Source organism: Ranitomeya imitator, chromosome 2 (assembly GCF_032444005.1).
Source record: "Ranitomeya imitator isolate aRanImi1 chromosome 2, aRanImi1.pri, whole genome shotgun sequence".
Classification (NCBI taxonomy): domain Eukaryota; kingdom Metazoa; phylum Chordata; class Amphibia; order Anura; family Dendrobatidae; genus Ranitomeya; species Ranitomeya imitator.
In genome coordinates this window covers 296,968,345-296,985,620 of record NC_091283.1, presented here as the reverse complement: position 1 = coordinate 296,985,620, position 17,276 = coordinate 296,968,345, and the positions used below count along the sequence as shown (strand labels likewise).

At 44.4% G+C, this 17,276-nt stretch overlaps 1 protein-coding gene across 1 annotated transcript in view; it reads left to right on the top strand.

The window, feature by feature from the left end:
• Positions 1-16,349, top strand: part of LOC138663318 (oocyte zinc finger protein XlCOF22-like) — a 108,643-nt gene extending 92,294 nt beyond the window's left edge. Inside the window, exon 7 of the mRNA XM_069749494.1 lies at positions 12,918-16,349. Within this exon, the coding sequence (XP_069605595.1) occupies positions 12,918-14,014 (1,097 nt within the window). The 3' untranslated portion in view covers positions 14,015-16,349. The remainder of the gene's footprint in view (positions 1-12,917) is intronic.
• Positions 16,350-17,276: the final 927 nt, after the last annotated feature.

The following is a 17,276-nucleotide window of genomic DNA, read 5'->3' as shown; positions in this document are numbered from 1 at the left end:
AGAAGAGGGCAGTTGTTGACTATCAGTATCAACAAGGCCGTCGATATTCAGTTCAGACTCCACACATAAGACCTCAGGAGTGGACATGGATGTCAGACATACCGTATGTACCATCCTCCAAAACTTTGAGGACTGCACCAAGATGGTGAGCGGCGATGATGCCATAATTAGCGTCACCATCCCGCTTCTCTGCATTCTGAAAACCTCTCTGCTCACAATTAAAGAGGCTGCATTGCAGGCAGAGCATGAGGACATGGAGCAAGGAACCATACTGGGTGATTACACTCAGCCCAGCCTCATGTCTTCCCAACGTGGATTGGTAGACAATGAGGAGGAGGAAGAACAGGAGCTACTTTCATGCGCTGTTGACGGTACTACAAGCACAGCTGTCATACCGTTTGTCTAGCGGGGATGGCCTGAGGACAGGGAGGAGGAGGAGGACAACATGGTCAGTCGTCCTGTTGTTGAGGACATGGAAGTCTTGCCTGTTAGCAGTCTGGCATGCATGGCTGACTTTATGTTGCGCTGTGTTTCACGTGACCCTCGCATTAATAAAATTTTTGGTGACACTCATTACTGGTTGGTGACACTTCTAGACCCACGCTACCAGGAGAACTTTCAATCTCTTATTCCAGAGACAGACAGGTGTACTAAAATGTTGCAGTATAAGAGGGCCCTTGTAGCGGAATTACTTAAAAATTCCCATGTGAGAACGCTGGCAGCAGACGTCAGAGTTTGTTGTACAACCAAGCAGTCCAAGCGAGAGAGACAGAAGTACAATCCAGCTCAGGCAGGGGAGCAATGGCAAGTTCTGGGACACTTCTCAGACCCTCCCATCGTGCTGGCACAGATGCAAGGGGTGCTGTCAAGAGAAGTGCAATTTCTGAGAAGATGCTGAGGGAGTACCTTGCAGATCGTACAAACATCCTCCATGATTCCTCTGTGCCTTTTAATTATTGGGTATCCAAGCTGGACACGTGGCATGAACTGGCTCTTTACGCCTTGGAGGTCCTGGCCTGCCCTGCTGCTAGCGTTCTGTCAGAGCGGGTTTTTAGTGCCACTGGTGGAATTATAACAGATAAGCGCATCCGCCTGTCAATTGAAAATGCTGACAGGCTGACTCTTATAAAAATGAACAAGGGCTGGATTGGGCAAGACTTCTGTACACCACCAAGTGAAAACAGGAAAACATAACCTATAATGGTGTTTATGGTGGAGGTGTATTCTCATGCAACTTTTCACAACCACACATGGATATACACTTCCAGATTTGGTCTGTTTGGTGTTATCCTCCTCCTTATCCTTATCATCCACAACCATACGAACACCAGGGTGAACAGATTCCGTGATACAAAAGTCCCTAATTTTTGGGTAGAAAGGTGTTTTTAGGATGCCCGTTACTAATTGGAAATCAAAACAGATGTTAACTCCCCAGGGGGAAATGTCATAAAAATGAGATGTACGTCTATTCTTCCCATTTATTCGTATATTTTCCTGTTTTACTATCTGTGGTCAGTCCCCTTATGAGGTAGTGTATACCTCTACAATAGAAAATTATTCAAATACTTTTATATTATCTTTTTATTTATATGTCTGTCCCTGAACTGTTGCTAGGGACAAACATATCTCATTGGACACATCCTGGCCTCATATTTATGAACCTGTGTTCACCCCCCCCCCCCCCCTTTTGTTATTTTCTTTCATAGGTAGATTCACATTTTCTATTTATTTCTTTGATTTCAGTATGATTTATGTGATGTCTCCTCATTCACCACTACATCACCAGGTTTAGCGTGTTCTGTGCTGCTACACCAGTGCAATTTTTGGCAAGGGTGTGTATGATGCCCATGAAATCATTTTACATTTTTCTTACCCCAATGGGGAAATGTTTGGCAGCCCATGCACTTCGTGTATGGGCATTACAAGTCTAGGAGAACCCGCTCCTTAGCATTGGGCTTAGTTTTAATAAGGCCTTCATCAATGTTTCCTCATTCTCCACCACATCACCAGGTTTAATTTGTTCTGTGCTGCTACACCAGTGCAATTTTTGGCAAGGGTTCTATGATGTCCATAAAATAATTTTTCAAAATTTTACTCCAATGGGGAAATGTTTGGCAGCCCATGCACTTCGTGTATGGGCATTACCAGTCCAGGAGAACCCGCTCCTTAATGTTTGGCCTAGTTTTATTAAGGCCTTCATCAATGTTTCCTCATTCTCTACCACTACATCAACAGAGTTAACGGGTTCTGTGCTGCTACAGCCAGTCCAAATTTTGGCAAGGGTTCTATGATGCCCATAAAATCATTTTTAAAAATTTTACCCCAATGGGGAAATGTTTGGCAACTTTGGAGAACCCGCTCCTTAACATTGGGCCTAGTTTTTAATAATGCCATCCTCCACATATCATCATTCGCCACCATTAGAACACCATGGTGAACCAACCCGATCAGTTAATAATAATAATAATTTTATTTATATTGCGCCAACATATTCCGCAGCGCTTTACAAATTATAGAGGGGACATGTACAGACGATAGACATTAAAGCATAACCGAAATCACAGTTCAAAATAGATATCAAGAGGAATGAGGCCCCTGCTCGCAAGCTTACAAACTATGAGGAAAAGGGGAGACACGAGAGGTGGATGGTAACAATTGGCTTGAGTTATTCGGACCAGCCATAGTGTAAGGCTCAGGTGTTCATGTAAAGCTGCATGAACCAGTTAACTGCCTAAGTGTGTAGCAGTACAGACACAGAGGACTATTAACTGCATAAAGTGTATGAGAATATGATGTGAGGAACCTGATTATGGTTTTGTTTATTTTATTTTTTTTGAATGGGCCACACAGGGATAGTTAGGTTAATGCGTTGAGGCGGTAGGCCAATCTGAACAAATGAGTTTTTAGGGCACGCTTAAAACTGTGGGGATTGGGGATTAATCGTATTAACCTAGGTAGTGCATTCCAAAGAATCGGCGCAGCACGTGTAAAGTCTTGGAGACGGGAGTGGGAGGTTCTAATTATTGAGGATGCTAACCTGAGGTCATTAGCGGAGTGGAGGGCACGGGTAGGGTGGTAGACTGAGACCAGAGAGGAGATGTAGGGTGGTGCTGGATTCTGGAGTGGATGGGTAGCCAGTGTAATGACTGGCACAAGGTAGAGGCATTGGTGTAACGGTTGGTGAGGAATATGATCCTGGCTGCAGCATTCAGGACAGATTGGAGCGGGGAGAGTTTGGTAAGAGGGAGGCCGATTAGTAGAGAGTTACAATAGTCCAGACGAAAATGAATAAGTGAAGCAGTAAGAGTTTTTGCAGAGTCGAAAGTAAGAAAAGGGCTAATTCTAGAAATGTTTTTGAGATGCAGATAAGAAGAGCGAGCCAGTGATCGGATGTGGGGGGTGAATGAAAGCTCAGAATCAAGTATGAACCCAAGGCAGTGGGCATGTTGCTTTGGAGTAATGGTGGAAGCGCACAAGGAGATGGCAATGTCAGGCAAAGGTAGGTTAATAGAGGGAGAAGACACGAGGAGTTCAGTTTTTGACAGGTTCAGTTTCAGATAGAGGGAGGACATGATGTTAGAGACAGCGGTAAGACAATCACTGGTCTTTTCTAAAAAGTTCGGCGTGATATCAGGAGAAGAAGTGTATAATTGGGTGTCGTCAGCATAGAGATGGTACTGGAAACCAAATCTACTGATCCAATACAGTATACAAAGAGAAGAGGAGGGGGGCCTAGGACTGATCCTTGAGGAACCCCAACAGTAAGGGGAAGGTGAGAGGAGGAACCAGCAAAAGATACACTAAAGGATCGGTCAGAGAGATAGGAGGAGAACCAGAAGAGAACGGTGTTCTTGAGGCCGATGGAGCGGAGCATAGTGAGGAGGAGCTGATGATCCACAGTGTCGAATGCTGCGGAGAGATCCAAGAGAATTAGCATGGAGTAGTCACCATTAGATTTAGCTGTTAGTAGGTCATTAGAGACTTTAGTGAGGGCAGTTTCAGTAGAGTGTAAAGAGCGGAAACCAGATTGAAGAGGGTCGAGAAGAGTGTTATCTGAGAAATAGCGAGTAAAAAGGGGAGTGGAAGAATTGAACCAGAAGGGAACTGAAGGTAACTGGGCACAGTCACTGTAACAATGTTTGTGTTTGTTTTCACTCTCACCTTTATAATCCTTCTCTTTCTGCTAACTCCCCTAATCCCTGCTCCTAGTAAGGAACTGTTCATCTCTTCAATTCTCCCCATCCATCTCACCTCCTTCTCCGAACTGTTCCTCAACATACAATCCTCTGTCTCCCAACACAGACAGCCACCTCATGCCCTCTCCTGCTCCCACCTGCTAACACTTTCTCTGCTCCTTCTCTTTAATAAATGGATGAAAGTGGGCTCCTATTAAATATAAAATCATGTAAACCCAGAATAAATTTTATTAATCTCGATTAAAATGCCACCAACCTGTGGCTGCACCAAGAAAAAATAAAAAAACAAAATCACACAAAAAACACCGTGAAAAAACTAGGGTGGGGATGAGGACAAGCCCTATATGATACCTAGGTGGCACCTGCCTGACAGCGGGGGTTGGCGCCTAACGTTATGGCGCCCCCGCTCCACGTCGGCTGACCCTGGGGTCCCTTATAAGGCCCTAATAATCCCAAAGGGTCCCTCTACCCACACAATGGTGTACTAAAGGTGCCCTTATAAGCTATACATATAGCAACTAGAACTAGGGAAGCCTCAAACCCCACACCTGTGAATTAAAATCAATACGAGAACATGCAGAGGGCTTTTTTGCGGCCAAATTTTACCATTATCACATATGATCCGTGACCATTAGGGTAAAACCTCACTTAGGCAGATGATGCTGCAATTGCTTCTATCAGCGCTGTGGGAGGCGCACACCCGCAGATGTCCACCCTACCACATACAATAAATGTAATCGATCTGTACCTCATACAGCCGTGTCCAATCCCACCGGGATGTTATTAACAGATATAGGCATGTACATAGATCGGTACTCATCGTTTAGTGATGCGCCGTCCGCCCACTGTTCCTAAGTAACCTTAATCCTTTTGGGATTATTAAGGCCTTATAAGGGACCCCAGGGTCAGCTGACGTGGAGCAGGGGCGCCATAACGTTCCCCCTAGGGCGCCAACCCCCGCTGTCAGGCAGGTGCCACCTAGGTATCATATAGGGCTTGTCCTCATCCCCACCCTAGTTTTTTCACAGTGTTTTTTGTGTTTTTGTTTTTTGATTTTTTCTTGGTGCATCCACAGGTTGGTGGCATTTTAATCGAAATTAATAAAATTTATTCTGGGTTTACATGATTTTATACTTTCTCTGCTCCTTCTCACTGCTGGTGATATCTCTCCAAATCCTGGTTCTCCTCACCACTTCCCCACAGTCATTTCTACCTCCCATCCACACTCTATCACAAATTTCCGTAACCTCCCTAACCTTATACCCATTCGCCCAGCCCCTGCCTCCCCAGTCCCACTAACAGGAGCTCTGTGGAACGCTCGCTCTGTCTGCAACAAGCTTTCCTACATCCATGATCTTTTTGCTACTACCAAACTTTCCTTCCTCGCCATCACCGAAACCTGGCTCACCCCTTCTGACACAGCCTCTCCTGCTGCACTTTCGTATGGTGGATTCCACCTTTCTCACACACCCTGCCCCAGCAGCAAGCATGGTGGAGGAGTTGGTTTTCTCCTGTCAGATAACTGCTCCTTCACCCCAATCCAATTACCACCCTCTGTTACCCTACCTTCCTTTGAGGTGCACTCTGTGCGCATCTACTACCCCTCCAACTGGCTGTCATTTACCGCCCCCAGGGCCAGCCATCACCTTCTTTGACCACTTCACCACCTGGCTACTTCATTTCCTCTTCGCTGACATCCCAACTATCATCTTGGGTGACTTCAACATCCCCATTGCCACTAAGCTTCTATCTCTCACTTTCTCCTTGGGCCTCACTCAATGGTCTTCTACAGCCACCCCCACAAAGATGGCCACACACTGGACCTCATCTTCACCTGCCTCTGCTCCCTATCTAGCCTCTCTAACGCACCTCTTCCTCTTTCTGACCACAACCTACTCACATTCTCTTCCCTCTCCACTCCTTCTCTACAGCCCCCAACCCACAAACTTGCACACCCTCTCAGAAATCTTAAACACCTCGATCTACACTCTCTGAATCCATTCTCCCTCTTACAGAAATAAGTTCCCTACACAATGCGGCTGCTGCTCTATATGACACCACAATAGCTGTAGCTTTATTTTTACTTTTAAAATGTAATCAGTAAAATAGTCAAATACGTTAACTAACACCAAGAAAAGGACTGGGTATTGGTGGGCCAGAGCAGTGGACAAAAAATAGGGGGTAATAGGTGGCAAATTCATCATTGGACCCTAATGTTATCCTAAATGACCTGTACCCTTCCTAACAGTGGAGGTTGGCACCCTAACACATGATATGGAGCCCCCACTCCGCGTCGGCTGTCCCTTATGTCCCTAGAAAGTACTAGCCACTACCCAAACCCAAGTCCCCCCACACCATGCACACAAAAGATGTAGCTGAGTAATCTAGCCTTAATGTATTTTCTACATAAAAATTAAGCAAGAAAAAAGGCTTAGGATAGGGCTGTGGTTATTTCACAATATATCAAAAGGATGTAAACTATGGATGCATATATTTATGCTCATTTAAAAGTGATGATATAAACCAGGGTACCATATACTGATCATGTCTATTGGCTCTAGTGTGATACATGTATAGATAGCCAAATTAGTCCCACTGTATGAATAGGTAATTCAGAACCACAATGGACCTTGAAGTTCAGAGCACACAAGTGACCTGACAAAAAGCACAAAACATAGGACGAGCTCTGAGACGTGGGAACTCTGCTGACCGCAATCCATAATCCTATCACACCACACTAGAGGTAGCCGTGGATTGCGCCTAACGTTCCCTATGCAACTCGGCACAGCCTAAGAAACTAGCTAGCCTGAAGATAGAAAAATAAGCCTACCTTGCCACAGAGAAATTCCCCAAAGGGAAAGGCAGCCCCCCACATATAATGACTGTGAGTTAAGATGAAAATACAAACACAGAGATGAAATAGATTTAGCAAAGTGAGGCCCGACTTACTGAATAGACCGAGGATAGGAAAGATAGCTTTGCGGTCAACACAAAAACCTACAAACAACCACGCAGAGGGGCAAAAAGACCCTCCGCACCGACTAACGGTACGGAGGTGCTCCCTCTGCGTCTCAGAGCTTCCAGCAAGCAAGCAAAACCAAAAAAGCAAGCTGGACAGAAAATATAGCAACAAAAGTAACACAAGCAGAACTTAGCTTATGCTGAGCAGACAGGCCACAGGAACGATCCAGGAGGAAGCAAGACCAACACTAGAACATTGACTGGAGGCCAGGATCAAAGGACCAGGTGGAGTTAAATAAAGCAGCACCTAACGACTTAACCTCATCACCTGAGGAAGGAAACTCAGAAGCCGCAGTACCACTCGTGACCACAGGAGGGAGCTTGATCACAGAATTCACAACATCCCACATTTTTACATAATCCCTGTACTTTAGGTCTACACATATAATAGATTGCCACAAGATAATGTTTGTCAGCGACCAGTACATTATACCATAGCATGCTAAATAGAATCCTTGCTCCTTTCTTTTTGGAACATACTTCAACAAGGTGCTATACACTAAATATTATAAATGAGTTGTCATAATTCAACAATAGCATGCTAAGGACACCATAGTAGGTAACTTATCTGAGTAAAACAGCATTCTTTGTCCCAGTGTCCTTAACCCTACGCGTTTCGCCTTCTCCTAGTATAGGGGCTCATCAGGGGACCAGAAATAGGAATAGACCATAATGGCATAATGATAGATGTCTCACACATATCAAAGCTCGCAAAATCAACAGACAGCCCTGGCACACCAGCCTGACCAAAGAACTTAGGTGAGCTTCCAGGGCTGCTGAGCAGAGATGGAAAAGATCCCACTCCAACGAGCACGTCATCGCATTCAGAGTCCCTCACTACTTTCAAGGCCACACTTACCACAGCTAAATAAACCTACTTCTCATCTCTCGTATCCTCCCTGTCTCACAACCCTAAACAGTTAGTCAACACCTTCAATTCTCTCCTCCGTCTCCCATCACCTCCTCCCTCCCCACTCATTTCAGCTGAGAATTTGCCTAATTTTTCAAGCAGAAGATTGATAACATCAGAGACAGTTTTGGTTGACAAGCCCCAGAACCCCCACCATCCTTCTTCTCCGCTAGATTTCAACATCTTAACATGGACAAAACCGAATTCATCATCTTTCCCCATCCCACGTGAACTCCCCCCCAACAAACCTATCCATTACAGTAAACGGCTGCCCACTCTCCCCTGTCCCACAAGCTCACTGCCTCTGGGTAATCCTTGAGGCTGATCTCTCCTTCAAACCACATATCCAAGCCCTTTCCACTTCCTGCCTCCTTCAACTCAAAAATATTTCACGGATCCGTACATTCCTAAACCAAGAATCTGGAAAAGCCCTAGTCCATGCCTTCATCATCTTCCGCCTTGACTACTGCAACCTCCTGATCTGTGGCCTCCCCTCGAACACTCACACCCCTCCAATCTATTCTAAATTCTACTGCCTGACTAATCCACCTGTCCCCCCCTATTCCCCGGCCTCTCCCCTCTGTCAATCCCTTCACTGGCTCCCTATTGCCCAGAGACTCCAGTACAAAACCCTAACCATGACATACAAAGCCATCCACAACCTGTCTCCTCCGTACATCTGTGACCTCATCTCCCGGTACTTACCTGCACGCAACCTCCTATCCTCACAAGATCTCCTTCTCTACTCCCCTCTTATCTCCTCTTCCCCCAATCGCATATAAGATTTCTCTTGCGCATCACCCCTACTCTGGAACTTTCTACCACAACACATCAGACTCTTGCCTACCATCGAAACCTTCAAAAAGAACCTGAAGACCTACCTCTTCCGACAAGCCTACAACCTGCAGTAACCACCGATTTACCAAACCGCTGCACGACCAGCTCTACCCTCACCTATTGTATCCTCACCCATCCCTTGTAGATTGTGAGCCCTCACGGGTAGGGTCCTCTCTCCTACTGTACCAGTTGTGACTTGTATTGTTTAATATTATTGTACTTGTTTTTTTTATGTATACCCTTCCTCACATGAAAAGCGCCATAGAATAAATGGTGCTATAATAATTAATAATAATAATGCTGGAGAGTGAAAACATTTGCACATTTGGCTTTTTGTTACCCAACACATAGTGCCCAGATTGTTTTGGTCGACAACCCCCAGAGCCCTTCCTCCCAACTGCCCAGCCCTCCACCTCCAAAACCAGCTTATCCACCATTACAGAAAATCGACTCTCCACTCTACTCTCAAGATCGAATCTCACCACCTGTGCACTTCACCCGATCCCTTCTCACTTCATCCCAAACCTCGCCACAGTCTTCATTCCAACCCTAACCCATCTCTTCAACCTATTTCTAACAACTGGTGTTTTCCCCTCAAGCTTTAAACATGCCTCAATCAGACCTATCCTCAAAAAGCCCTCTCTTGACCCATCCTCTGTATCTAGCTATCGCCCTATATCACTTCTCCCCTATGCCTCAAATCTACTGGAACAACACGTCCATCTAGAACTGTCCTCCCATCTCTCTTCCTGCTCCCTCTTCGACCGCTTATAATCTGGCATCCGGTCACACCACTCCACTGAAACTGCCCTAACTAAGGTCACCGATGACTTATTAACCGCCAAGGGCAAGCGACACTACTCTGTCCTCCTCCTCCTGGATCTGTCCTCTGCCTTTGACACGGTGGACCATTCCCTATTATTACAGACCCTCTCATCCATTGGCATCATAGATTTGGCCCTATCCTTGATCTCGTCATGCCTAACAGGCCGGACATTCATTGTCTCCCACTAACACACCACTTCCTCACCTCTCCCCCTATCTGCTGGAGTCTCGCAAGGTTCAGTCCTAGGGCCACTGCTCTTCTCCATTTACACCTTTGGCCTGGGACAGCTCATAGAGTCTCACGGCTTTCAGTATCACCTCTATGCTGATGACACACAGATCTACACCTCTGGACCAGATATCACCACCCTACTAACAAGAATCCCTCAATGTCTGTCCACTATTTCATCCTTCTTCTCCGCTATATTTCTAAAACTTAACATGGACAAAACAGAATTCATCATCTTTCCCCATCTCACGTGACTTCCCCCGAATGAACCTATCCATTACAGTAAACGGCTGCCCACTGTCCCCAGTCCCACATGCTCACTGCCTCTGGGTAAACCCCTCGAACACTCTCGCACCCCTCCAGTCTATTCTAAACTCTGCTGCCTGGCTAATCCACCTGTCCCTCCCCTATTCCCTGGCCTCTTCCCTCTGTCAATCCCTTCACTGGCTCCTCATTGCCCAGAGACTCCAGTACAAAACCCTAACCATGACATACAAAGTCATCCACAACCTGTCTAATTTATACATCTGTGACCTCGTCTACCGGGACTTACCTGCATGCAACCTCCGATCATCACAAGATCTCCTTCTCTACTCCCCTCTTGTCTCCTCTTCCCCCAATCGCATATAAGATTTCTCTTGCGCATCACCCCTACTCTGGAACTCTCTACCACAACATATAAGACTGTCACCTACCATTGAAACCTTCGAAAAGAACCTGAAGACCCACCTCTTCCGACAAGCCTACAACCTGCAGTAACCACCAATTGACCAAACCGCTGCTCGACCAGCTTTACCCTCACCTATTGTATCCTCACCCATCCCTTGTAGATTGTGAGCCCTCGCGGGCAGGGTCCTCTCTCCTACTGTACCAGTCGTGACTTGTATTGTTTAAGATTATTGTACTGCTGTAATACGCTCAAAAGTCCCCAAAAAAGTGGTCCGTAGCTCCTCCGTAGGCAGGGTGTGTCAGCGTATTTTGCGCATGGCATCCTCCGTATGTAATCCTTATGGCATCCATACTGCGTGTTTTTCTCGCAGGCTTGCCAAACCAACATACGGCTATACAAGGGATCCATGTGTAAAAAAAAAGATATATATATATATACTAGATTGTGGCCCGATTCTAACGCATCGGGTATTCTAGAATATGCATGTCCCCGTAGTATATGGACAATGATGATTCCAGAATTCGCGGCAGACTGTGCCCATCGCTGATTGGTCGAAGCAACCTTTATGACATCATCGTCGCCATGGCAACCATTATGACATCTACGTCGATACTGTGCTCGTTGCTGATTGGTCGAGGCCTGGTGGCCTCGACCAATCAGAGACGCGGGATGTCTACGTCCTTTATGACATCATCGTCGCTGTGCCCGTCGCTGATTGGTCGAGGCCTGGCGGCCTCGACCAATCAGAGACGCGGGATTTCTATGTCGATACTGTGCCTGTTGCTGATTGGTCGAGGCCTGGCGGCCTCGACCAATCAGAGACGCAGGATTTCCTGGACAGACAGACAGACAGACAGACAGACGGAAAAACCCTTAGACAATTATATATATAGATATATACTGTCTATATATATATATGTGTCATTAGACACATATATGTATATATATTATTACTTCATACAGCGCTAGATAGCTTTAAAGCCGGTAATTCAATTGCCGGCTTTTGCTATCCTTCCTAAACCCGACATGATTTGTGACATGGTTTACATACAGTAAACCATGTCATATCCCCATTTTTCTTTTGCATATTCCACACTACTAATGTTAGTAGTGTGTATATGCAAAATTTGGCCGTTCTATCTACTAAATTAAAGGGTTAAATGGCGGAAAAAATTGGCGTGGGCTCCCGCGCAATTTTCTCCGCCAGAGTAGTAAAGCCAGTGACTGAGGACAGATATTAATAGCCTGGAGAGGGTCCACGGTTATTGCCCCCCCCCTGGCTAAAAACATCTGCCCCCAGCCACCCCAGAAAAGGCACATCTGGAAGATGCGCCTATTCTGGCACTTGGCCACTCTCTTCCCATTCCCGTGTAGCGGTGGGATATGGGGTAATGAAGGGTTAATGCCACCTTGCTATTGTAAGGTGACATTAAGCCAAATTAATAATGGAGAGGCGTCAATTATGACACCTATCCATTATTAATCCAATACTAGTAAAGGGTTAAAAAAACACAAACACATTATTAAAAATTATTTTAATGAAATAAACACAAAGGGTGTTGTAATATTTTATTCAACGCCCAATCCAGTCACTGACGACCCTCGTTCTGTAACAAAAAATAAACCAACAATATCCTTACCGTCCAAAGATCTGTAATGTCCAACGATGTAAATCCATCTGAAGGGGTTAAAATATTTTGCAGCAAGGAGTTCTGCTAATGCAGCGATGCTCCTTGCTGCAAAACCCCGGAGAATGAAGGTAAAGTAGGTCAATGACCTATATTTACCTTCATTTGCGGTGAGGCGCCCTCTGCTGGTTGTTCCTAGATCGTGGGAACTTTCCTAGAAAGCTCCCAGGCTCGAGTTCATATGAGGACAACCAGCAGAGGGCGCCTCACCGCAAATGAAGGTTTTTCCATTGACAGGTGATGAACCTGAGTGGGGACTTTTTTTTTGTGAGATGAGAATTGGTATTATTTCGCCTACATAACATTGATTGGTTTCTTTTTATTCGATATTTGGGAGGCAGAATGAGCAAACAGTTGAACACTATGCTCTACTGGTTTATCCAATAAGGTTTTTTATTAGACTGTGAACTGTCATTATCTTGGTAAATAATTAAAGTTTTTTTACAAAGCTTGCCATTTTTATGGACAGTTTAATTAGAAATGTTCAAAAATATAAAACTCAAGGATATTTTATTAAAAATATATTTTTTTATCTTATCAGATTGTACCAGGAGATTAGAGGGACAGCTGACATCTTCAGTTTTTAAATCTGATGATCTTGAGATCCTACAAGATACAACTGAAGTGATTGCTATTACTCCAGATATACAATCATCCATTCACAGCAAAGATCTGTCATCTGATCCTATGAAACCTGTCCCATCTTCTGATTCATTACCGACTACTAAGGAAAATCAAAGTCCCAAAAGAGGCATTAAAAAACAAACTGATCCTAAAGCAAATAAGTTATATTCATGTTCAGAATGTGGGAAATATTTTACAATGAAATCACATTTTCTTAACCACCAGAGAACTCACACAGTGGAGAAGCCTTTTACCTGTTTGGAATGTGGGAAATGTTTTATCTGGAAATCGCTTCTTGATATCCACCAAAGAACTCACACAGGGGAGAAGCCTTTCTCCTGTTCGGAATGTGGGAAATGTTTTAACTGGAAATCGGGTCTTGATATGCACCAGAGAACACACACAGGGGAGAAACCTTTTTCCTGTGCAGAATGTGGGAAATGTTTTTCACGTAAATCATGTTTTGTTAGCCACCAGAGCGCTCACACAGGGGAGAAACCTTTTTCATGTTCAGAATGTGGGAAATGTTTTGCACGTAAATCATATTTTGTTTACCACCAGAGAGCTCACAGAGGGGAGAAACCTTTTTCATGTTCAGAATGTGGGAAATGTTTTACACGTAAATCACATTTTGTTGAGCACCAGAGAGCTCACACAGGGAAGAAGCCTTTTTCCTGTTCAGAATGTGGGAAATGTTTTTGCCGGAAATCTGTTCTTGATAGCCACCACAGAACTCACACAGGAGAGAAACCTTTTTCATGTTCAGAATGTGGGAAATGTTTTGCACGTAAATCAAATTTTGTTACTCACCACAGAACTCACACAGGGGAGAGGCCTTTTTCCTGTTCAAAATGTGGGAAATGTTTTGCCTGGAAATCGGCTCTTGATAGCCACCAGAGAACTCACACAGGGGAGAAGCCTTTTTCCTGTTCAGAATGTGGGAAATGTTTTAACCAGAAATCAGATTTTGATATACATCAGAGAACCCACACAGGAGAGAAGCCTGCCATCTAGATGTAGCAGAGCTGAACCTGTGATGGGGACTAATGGATAAAAAGCATCTTTGCGGAAAGGTGAGGAATAGTGATGAGCGAGTTTTCACGAGCACGCTCTTGTGACCTCCGAGTATTTGTTAGTATTCAGAGATTTAGTTTTCATCGCTGCAGCTGAATGATTTAGGCTATGTGCACACGTTGTGGATTTTTCTGCGGATTTGATGTTGCGGATCTGCAGCTGTTTTCCATGCGTTGTACAGTACCCTGTAAACGTATGGACAACAAAATTCGCAGTGCACATGCTGCGGAAAAAAACACCCGGAAACGCAGCGTTGTTTTTTCCGCAGCATGTCAATTCTTTGTGGATACCACAGCGGTTTACATCTGCTCCTCAATAGGAATCCGCAGGTGTAAAACCGCAGGTAGAATCCGCACAAAAACCACGGTAAATCCGCGGTTTACCTGCGGATTTTGCAAAAACAATGCGGAAAACTCCGCACACCAATCCGCAACGTGGGCACATAGCCGTATAGCTACTAGCCAGCTTGAATACCTGTGGGGATTGCCTAGCAACCAGGCAACCCCCAGATGTACTTAGGCTAGCTACTAATTGTAAATCATTCAGCTGCAGTGATGAAAACTAAATCTCCGAACACTAACAAATATTCAGAGGTCACCCGAGCAACGAGTATACTCGCTCATCACTAGAGAGGAATTTTGTTGTTGTTTTTTTTTTTATATACCTCTTTGCAGATGACAATGGCATCAGGGGAATGGGCGAGGTTGTAAGTAAGGTTTCAATTAAAGGACTTTTTCTGAGTGTCTGTGTTTTCTTACAATGTGACTATGGGGTTAGTAATGGGGGTGTCTTATTGACACCTCTCCATTACTAACCTCGGGGCTTGATGTCACCAGACAATACAAAGGTGACATCAACCCCCCCAACTATTACCCCACTTGCCATCGCTACAGGGCAAGTGGGAAGAGCGAGGCTAAGTGCCAAAACTGGCGCATGTTAGAGAAGCGCCATTTCTGAGGAGGCTGAGAGCTGATGTTTTTAGCCGGGGGGAAGGGGAGTATCCATAGCCCCTTCGTAGGCTAATAATATCACTCCACAGCTGTCTGAATACCCTTTGCTGGTTAATAAATATAAGGAGACCCCACATCATTATTTTTTGGGGGGTCTCCCATTTTACTAGCCAGTAAAGGTAAGTATACAGTTGTGAGCTGATATTAACAGCCTGGGAGGCTTCATGGGTATTACCCCCTTCCCAGGCTATAAACATCTACCCCCAGCCGCCGGCTTTTCCTTTCCTGGTTACCAAAATTTTGTCATAGCCCACTCCATTTTTTTCCAAGAATATTCTTTTATTAAATACATGTACAGTAATTGCGCACACACTGTACTAATTGTATTTGCAACTGACCTCTTTATAGCTGCCTATTCTATTTACTGTATGTAATCCATCTCTTCTATCCTTTTGGCTCCGGCAGTGATTTTACAGAACCCGGCAGATGCATTACCGGCTTTACTTCTATCTATCTATGCAATATAAATACATATATATATGTATGTCGCTGACATCTATATATCTATGTATTCTATATGTATATATCTACTCTATCCTAACCTGTCACTCTGTGATTATACTTTACGCGGCAGATTAATTGCCGGCTTCTATTCTATCAATCTGTGTTTTGAAGAATATTTCCTTTGAAAGCGATGTGTAAATTACAGAGAATTGCTGTTTGTAAAAGCTCATGTTAAAATCGAAATGAAATCGGATAGCAATCACACTGCATTCGGATGTCAATCGGATGCTAGGTGTGAGAAATAAAAATGCACTCGTAAGACTCGCATTAGTCTCCTACGACTCTCGACAGGGAGACTCGGACTGATTTTTCACACATTAAGGCCGGGATCACACATGCGCGAGATACGGCCGAGTCTTGCATGGTAATCCCGGAGCGTGCGGCCGCATAGCAATACATGGAGCTGCACGCTCCGCTCCGGAGTGCAGGCGGCAGGGCCAGGGATTACCATGCGAGACTCGGTCGTATCTCGCGCATGTGTGATCCCGGCCTAAGTGTGACTCCAGCCTACCAAGGAACTCCTCATTGTCTGAAATCACATTGATCACATAAATATAGATTATATTGATCATATAAATATATACAGTGGGTAAAGAAAGTATTCAGACCCCTTTAATTTTTTCATTTTGTTTCATTGCAGCCATTTGGTAAATTCAAAAAAGATTTTTTTTTTCACATTAATGTACACTCTGCTCCCGCTCTTGACTGAAAAAAACAAATGTTGAAATTTTTGCAAATTTATTAAAAAAGATAAACTGAAATATCACATGGTCATAAGTATTCAGACTCTTTGCTCAGACACTCATATTTAAGTCACATGCTGTCCATTTGCTTGTGATCCTCCTTGAGATGCTTCTCCATCATTGGAGTCCAACTGTGTTAAACCCCTTCCCGATCTTTGACGCCATGTAGGCGTCATGAAAGTCGGTGCCAATCCGACCTGTGACGCCTATGTGGCGTCATGGAAAGATCGCGTCCCTGCAGATCGGGTGAAAGGGTTAACTCCAATTTCACCCGATTTGCAGGGACAGGGGGAGTGGTAGTACAGCCCAGGGGGGGTGGCTTCAACCCCCCGTGGCTACGATCGCTCTGATTGGCTGTTGAAAGTGAAACTGCCAATCAAAGTGATTTGTAATATTTCACCTATTAACCCCTTCATGACCCAGCCTATTTAGACCTTAAAGACCTTGCCGTTTTTTGCAATTCTGACCAGTGTCCCTTTATGAGGTAATAACTCAGGAACGCTTCAACGGATCCTAGCGGTTCTGAGATTGTTTTTTCGTGACATATTGGGCTTCATGTTAGTTGTAAATTTAGGTCAATAAATTCTGCGTTTATTTGTGATAAAAACGGAAATTTGGCGAAAATTTTGAAAATTTCGCAATTTTCACATTTTGAATTTTTATTCTGTTAAACCAGAGAGATATGTGACACAAAATAGTTAATAAATAACATTTCCCACATGTTTACTTTACATCAGCACAATTTTGGAAACAAAATTTTTTTTTGTTAGGAAGTTATAAGGGTTAAAATTTGACCAGCGATTTCTCATTTTTACAACGAAATTTACAAAACCATTTTTTTTAGGCACCACCTCACATTTGAAGTCAGTTTGAGGGGTCTATATGGCTGAAAATACCCAAAAGTGACACCATTCTAAAAACTGCACCCCTCAAGGTACTCAAAAC